The sequence below is a fragment of the Octopus bimaculoides genome, chromosome 6 (assembly GCF_001194135.2).
Source record: "Octopus bimaculoides isolate UCB-OBI-ISO-001 chromosome 6, ASM119413v2, whole genome shotgun sequence".
Taxonomy (NCBI): Eukaryota; Metazoa; Mollusca; class Cephalopoda; order Octopoda; family Octopodidae; genus Octopus; species Octopus bimaculoides.
In genome coordinates, this window is record NC_068986.1 from 81,877,426 (window position 1) to 81,884,998 (window position 7,573).

General features: G+C 35.0%; 1 protein-coding gene across 6 annotated transcripts in view; it reads left to right on the forward strand.

The window, feature by feature from the left end:
* Positions 1-7,573, forward strand: part of LOC106881659 (cAMP-dependent protein kinase regulatory subunit) — a 455,850-nt gene that overhangs the window by 445,083 nt on the left and 3,194 nt on the right. For all 6 annotated transcript variants that reach the window (XM_052968906.1, XM_052968905.1, XM_052968907.1 and 3 more), the window contains exons 7-9: positions 2,134-2,193; positions 4,057-4,117; positions 6,377-6,498. In XM_052968906.1, coding sequence (XP_052824866.1) covers positions 2,134-2,193; positions 4,057-4,117; positions 6,377-6,498 — 243 coding nt within the window. The remainder of the gene's footprint in view (positions 1-2,133; positions 2,194-4,056; positions 4,118-6,376; positions 6,499-7,573) is intronic.

Consider the following 7,573-nt stretch of genomic DNA (forward strand, 5'->3'; position numbering starts at 1 on the left):
AATCACTACTATTCTTGTAAAAGCAAAATGTATATGTACTCTACGAAAAGTATTCAGTAATCCTTCAATTAAATGTTAAACTGATTTTATTATAACTCAACATTAAAAAAAACAATAATGCACACACACACACACACACACACACACACACACACACACACACATATACAGAGGCACCATCAACCAAATTCCATTCACAATATATTGGTCAAAGTGTAGCTATAATAGTAGATATTAACCTGAGGGAGATGTCATGCTCTTGGATTGTCTATGGAGTGATGTGGTTGTGAAATGAACCTGTTAACCACTCGGCTATGTCTATATGTGTTATGTGTAGGTAGATACAGATAACCTACAGTCATTTAATTGTGGTCATAGAAGTAAAGATGTGAAGATTGAGGTTGTTGTTGTTGTTGAGATGGAGGAGGAGGAGGAGTAAAAGGTGGATTTAATTATATAAGAAATGAGAGTCTATTGTTATCATAACACTGTGCTTGAAATAAGTAAAACACACAGCATGTCTGTTAAGACTGGCCTCTGTCTGTCTGTCTTGTATAGTCTGTAATGATCCAGCAAACAATAAGACTATCTTCACCCCACACCTTACAACCTAACACCAACTTATTCTATAGTCTGTCATCAGTTTGTGACTGACACCCAGGAGCATTCCTTTGTTCATGCTTCTCCACCACCACTACCACTGACTGCAAACTTTAGAAGAAGAAGAATGGTTCAGCTGATGGAATTATTGCAACTAGATTTGATGCAGTTGTTATTGAAATGTTGTCAAAACCGGAATTGTGGAGCATGTCTTCCGGAAGATGGAAAGAAATATTTCTCTGCTGTCACTTCATGTGAAAGCTTGCATGTAAACCAAGTGCAGGAATATGTCTACAAAGAAATTATTCATTTGATTGCATTGATTACATAATTTAGTGATCCACAGCTCTTAACCATTTCAGTAACATACCAACCATACACAAAAGATAGCTGAACAGCCAGCAGTTATTATTTATTAATGTAACACCTAAAATAACATATTGTATGGTATTTTTAATGAGGGAATATTATAAATGGTGAAAATCTTTAGTAATGAATTATTAATTTATACAGTAACATAGTGTAGCAACATGTAACCACTCCTGTCTAGACATCTGGGTAGGATAGATGGACAGCTAGATGTGGTTGTTACAGAATATAGTGAAGTGGATTCCAGCCAGTTAACCCAGATTAGCCCACATTAACCTCTTGCCAAAATATATCAGGGATTTAAGTGGGCTAATCTGGTCTATACCCTAGCATTTATTCTGGACTATTCTCATTTATGCCCCACCATATAAAACAAGCTAAACCAAAATACACCTCTTATATTCCGTATTATACCTACCTCCTTTTAATAAATATGTCTGTATTTCAATGTCCAGAGGATTTTTTCGTCCATCATAATTTATATATTTTGGTCTCAGCCACACTATATCTCTTTGGTACAGATTATACTTCTTTGTGTTCTTCATAAATAAGGTAACTGGAGGAATAATGGATTTATTATTAATCAATAAAATACAATTACAGTTTTATGAATTGGTAAAGCATTAAGAAATAGCAGTCACAATATTGAGATGAGACAAAAGATTTGGCTTAAGACAGACTTCAGAAAATCAAATTAGATAGGTTTAAAAATGAGGTGTGGAATGGTATTACCCCACTAGGACCAGGACAAGTGAATTCAGGTTTTGTTGGAGAGGTAGGTTGTTTCAGAATGACCAAAAATGAAACAAGTCAGGCTGTCATGAGAGAGAGTGTGTGTGTGTGTGTCGAATGAATATATAAACTAGAGTGGATATATAAAGTGAAATTATGAATATGTCTGCTTCTTGAAATGAAGAAAGAACCACAGCAAAATCAATGAATCATAAATACAAAAGTGTTAAATATTGAATGGTAAATCTGTATCAAATATGTATAGAGTGTTTCTAATGTGTTGGTCCTTATTTTCAAATGTCATCTGTGTATGTATTGCCTCAATTGTGCCTTTCCAGTCTTTTCCACATGTCTTCTTCATCAATAGTGGTGCAAGAATACTGTATTTCCCAATAATCTGTTGATATTAAATATGTTTTCTCTCTTTTTCAGGCTAAAAACGATGTCAAGCTTTGGGGTATTGACAGGGACAGTTACCGTCGTATTCTTATGGTAAGTTGCGACATTATTGTGTGGTTTTTGGCTTTAAAACATGCATATATTCAACAACATATATTTACAAACTTATGCATATCCTCAAAAGTAGCAATACGTCCATATGTTCAACAACATATAACATACAAATACACAAGTATTCAACACATACGTGCATACACTGTTTTTATCTTTAAAATGGAGAGGCCCATTGTGCATACATTTAGTGCCCATCTCATACCTGCTGACCATTGATGCAGTGAAGCAGAAATATTGAAAATGAAAGACAACCAGGATTTGAGGGATGTAGGTTGATGCCATCATAAACTTCAGTCCTCATAGTGAAACTTTATGCAATCACTAGAAATAGTAGCCAAATATCCTCTACAACATAAAAAAAGAATAATGTAGTTCCAATGTTTAAGGAAAACACAAGAGTATCATGACTGGAATGCGTTTGATTCCAGATCTTCTCAATCAAGACTGACCTGGGGTTAAACAACAGGACTAGCCCTTACACTACATATACAACTATCTCTGGATTCACAACATCCCAAACATAATGATAATACCATCTTAAAATCATTATTGTTCCCCAGTCTCCCGAGACAAACATTAAAAATCTTCAAACATAGAAATGGCAGCAGCTTCATTGGTTTAAAGCTCTGCTGGCATGTACAATACCAATCTTGCTGATATGTACAGTAACTAAGACACTATAGATGTACAAAAACAGCCTGGGCACTGGAAGAAAAGACTCTATAAAATTTTGGCACTACACCCTGTATAATAAATCATTACATTTTGGAGTGCTTTTCCATTGAGGTATAGAATATCACAAGTAATAGATCTGATTGTTTCATTGACGACTATGTATGTACCACAATTCTTGTGGATCAGAGATCTGCTTGAAACAATAAAGTAACATCATGACAGTAAGTTTCTAGTTATGATGGTTTCAAATGTTGGAACAGGGCCAGCAGTTTTTAGGAGAGGGAAAAAGTTGATAACATCAATTTCAAAAGGATGAAAAATAAAGTTGATTTTAACCGCATTTGAATTCAAAACATAAACAACTAGGAGAAATGCTGATAAGCATTTTGTTCAACGTGGTAACAGTTCTACCTATACACCACCTTACTAGTTATAATGCATTTAAAACCATATAATGTAGGCTACATGCACGCGTGTGTGTGTGTGTGTGTGTAGAAGGAAAGAGATGAGTCTGTTATATCTATGCACATATACAACAATGTATGCAATTTCTCTCACCATTTCTTAACCCCTCCCTTTCTCTATATCAAATCAAATGTTCAAGATCTGTTGATAATTTCATGCCGCATGCATTCTTGTTGGTAACTATAAGCAACATGTGTCCAACATGTTGACAACTTCAGGTTATGCCCACCATGTTAAATTACTGCTGGTAATTTACGATGTGGGTGACAAGACCATAACCCATACCACCCAATATTTTAAACATCTCACTGGTGATTCCTGATGAGCCAGGTGCTTTCCCTATCTTCATATCCTTAATTGCTTTATCTACCAGGGTACTGTCAATTTGGGTGGCTGGTCCCTCAATTGGGTCAACCTTTGGCAGACTCTTCTTGTGTCTACTATTTCAGTAACTGAAATAACTAATATTTTAATGCTATTTCAGTTTACCAGTATGTACCCCACATGTTGATAAATTCTAGTTACATGTGGCCTACCATGTTGACTTTAGGCTACATGAGTTATTTTTGTTGATAATTTCAAGCTGCATGTGTCTGTGGCTTTCTTTACTAACATCAGGTCAGATGTATCTATTTACCTTAATCTTTGTTACATTGTTTTAGTGGATATGACAGGATGTAAATAATTTAATTCTATTTACAGGGCAGCACTATAAGGAAAAGGAAAATGTATGATGAGTTTCTTTGCAAAGTGTCCATACTGGGTGAGTAATATATTTTTAATGTTCTACAATACAGTTAACCTATGTTGAGTGATATTAATGTTGTAAAAATATATAATTAATATATTTATGGTGGGTGACTATGATATTTGTGTTGTGGTAATATATCTATATATATATATATAAAGGAGAGATTCTGTCCATTTGTTTGTCCACCAAAATGAAAGTAAGTGGTTCAAGGGAAGCTATTATGCTTTTTCTATATATCCTATTACGCTATTGCTTAACTTGTCTCAACAAAAACTATGCAATGGTAGAACACTCATTGTGAACACAGCTATGAGAAACTGCATTGAGGCAAATATTCTCACTTGTTGTGGTAAAGGTGACACTGTCTTCGTTCCTCGCATACCAGTTATACCGTCAAATGTCCCATTCTAATTTAAGCCGTTACAGTTTCCTATCCCACTTTCTTTTGTCATGAGCATTAATAAAACTCAGGGCCAAACACTAAAAGTTGCTGGATCGCAACTTGAAGAACAAACAGAAGTTTGTATATGAGGTCCATCTTTTTTTTACTTCAGTTATTACGTGTTTTTCTCTTATATAATATACACATACAGGGTGAATAAATCTGAATCTGTAGTCATAGTCTCACCCTGGTTCAGGTTCGAAACTGAATCTTTCAATTCTCCTTGGGCATACGGCCTATTCAAATGTCAAAAGAAACCATAACAAATGGGTCTTCCACTTCACCTGTGGCCTTCTCAGTGCCATCACACAGTCACCTGGATTCCGTAAAGCTATTCTTCTATATGATATAGCTATTCTTCTAGCTTCATTCACGTTCAGACTGAATCTTTTAATTCTCCTTTGTCATACCGCCTATTCAAATGCCAAAAGGAACTGTGACAAATGGATGTTCAACTTGACATGCAGCCTTTTCAGTGCCATTGCAGTCAACTGGATTCCGTAAAGCTAGTCTTCTATATGATATACCCATTTTTCTAGTTTCTTGGCCTGAGAAACAGTAAAAGTAATTACCTGATCAATGACAGGTATTACTGCTAGTAAATATGGGTAAGTTTTATGATGTTTATGTGGTAGTAATTTATAACTTATGGCGCAGGTATAACTGTGTAGTAAGAAGTTTGTTTCCCAACCCTATGGCACTGGATTCAGTCCCACTGTGTGACATCCTGGGCAAGTGTCTTCTACTATAGCCTCAGGCCAACCAAATCTTGTGAATGGATTTGGTAGATAGAAACTGACAGAGACCTACTGCATATACATTGTGTGTGTGTGTGTGTGTGTGTGTACATGTTACTGTCTCTTTGCCTTACATCATATGATGAATGTCACTATCACTCAAGTGGTGTCCTTTGTTACCAAACTTCCATGAAAACATGTCTGGTCATGGGGAAAATATCACTACTTGGGAATAGGTGAAGCTTGGCAACAGGAAAGGCATCCAGCAATAGAAAAATCTACCTCACCAAATTCCATCTAACCCTTGTGAACATGAAAAAGTGGACGTTAAACCAACGATGATGATAATGTATTTTTAGTGGGTGACTTTGTTATTTGTATTGTAATAATGACTATGATATTAGTGATGTACTAATTTATAGTTAATATATTTTTGATGAGAAAATGTTATAGTAGCATTGTAATGTACAGATAATATATTTGTAGTGGGTGATATTTATAATAGGTGAGTATTATGATATTAGTATTGTAACATGTAGTTAAAATAGTTATAGTTTGTGATAAACTGTGAATATTGCTAGAATTTACTCCTATCTGTAATACATAGCTAATTCATTCACAAAGCAGAGGATTTGGCAGTATTATGCAGAGGAGAGAAATATACTTCTCAATAGGATACAAATCTGTCCTAAATAAATATATTATAAGTGTGTAAGACCTGTTCTGTAATTAGATAAACTGAGGCAAATATAATTATCCTGACAGGTATAAACATTCTAGCAGATATTGAACTCTTCACTACTTGGCATCTGGTTTGATATCTTATCCAATAAATTACTTCATATCTGCATCAGTTTAACTATTAATCCATATTTCACACTCTCATCACTGTGATTAATTTGTCATCTGTGCAGCATTGATTGATAATTCAGATCTCGTTAACAAATTATCTATACCATAGTAATTATATCTTATTACACCTCAGTTATATTGTGCTATTCCATAACTTATGTCTTGGTACTCTGCACTCTATATAGCATTTTTTGTACTCTATGACACTACAATTTTATAATCTTTTTGACACTTCCACAGATAATTTGGATAAATGGGAGAGATTAAGTATTGCTGATGCTTTAGAACCAGTCCAGTTTGATGATGGTCAGCAGATTGTCCAACAAGGAGAACCAGGAGAGGATTTCTTCATTATCACAGAAGTAAGTACCTATTTTTGATGTTACATTAAAATATATAAACTCATAGCTTACTGATTTTTAAGTGTGTGCGTGTGTGTGCATGCGCGCATGCGTGTATGTGTGTATGTGCGCACATAAGAAACAGCTTTTTTTTTATTAATAAAAAACTAATAGAGAAAAATGAAAAGTCATTGATAAAAAAGGGATTAAAATCCAGCAGTCTTATCTTCACAATATATGTAATTACGTGTATGAGGGATGTATATATTAATAAATTTCAGGGTAGCAAAAAAATTACTTAGAAATTTTTTGCTACCAGTGGTCTAGCGTAGTTTGGATTTTAACTATTCTTTCTAGCGAGTTAGATGTCCTATTATGGCCATTTCTTATGTATTTAAATGTACACTGTATTTATATACACACACACACACTCACACACACACCTCTGTATGTATATATGAATATGAGACCAGGCAGATCTAAATGACTACTTGCAACTACTCAATACATAGGTTGGATAGAGTGGATATATTTATTAACAGTCAACTCTACAGCTGAGTCCATTTCAGCAAGATTAGTACCATACACTTTACACTTTGGTGGTAGGAAGAGTATCCAGCCATTGAAACCAAACTAAAAATGGAAAATACAAGTGAAACAGTGTCCTCCATCATGCCTTGAAGGAAAGAAATCTGAATAAAGACTGACCATGACAACGTGTCCAATATGGAGAGTGAACATAGACTGATGATATTTGAACAAGTTGTTATGGTCAGATATCTTTCAGAGTTACTACTGTCCTTGATGGGTTGGAAGGCCATGTCTCTTCACTCATATATTCCATTTTTGGTGTGGTTTTCTTTCTGGCTGGATGCCATTTTTATCATCACTTTACTGAACGTATTGTGGGCACACACACACACACATATACACACACACCACTCATATATATATATATATATATATATATATGTGTGTGTATATATATCATCATCATCATCATCATCGTCGTCGTTTAACGTCTGCTTTCCATGCTAGCATGGGCTGGACGATTTGACTGAGGACTGGTGGACCAGGAGGCGGCACGAGACTCCAA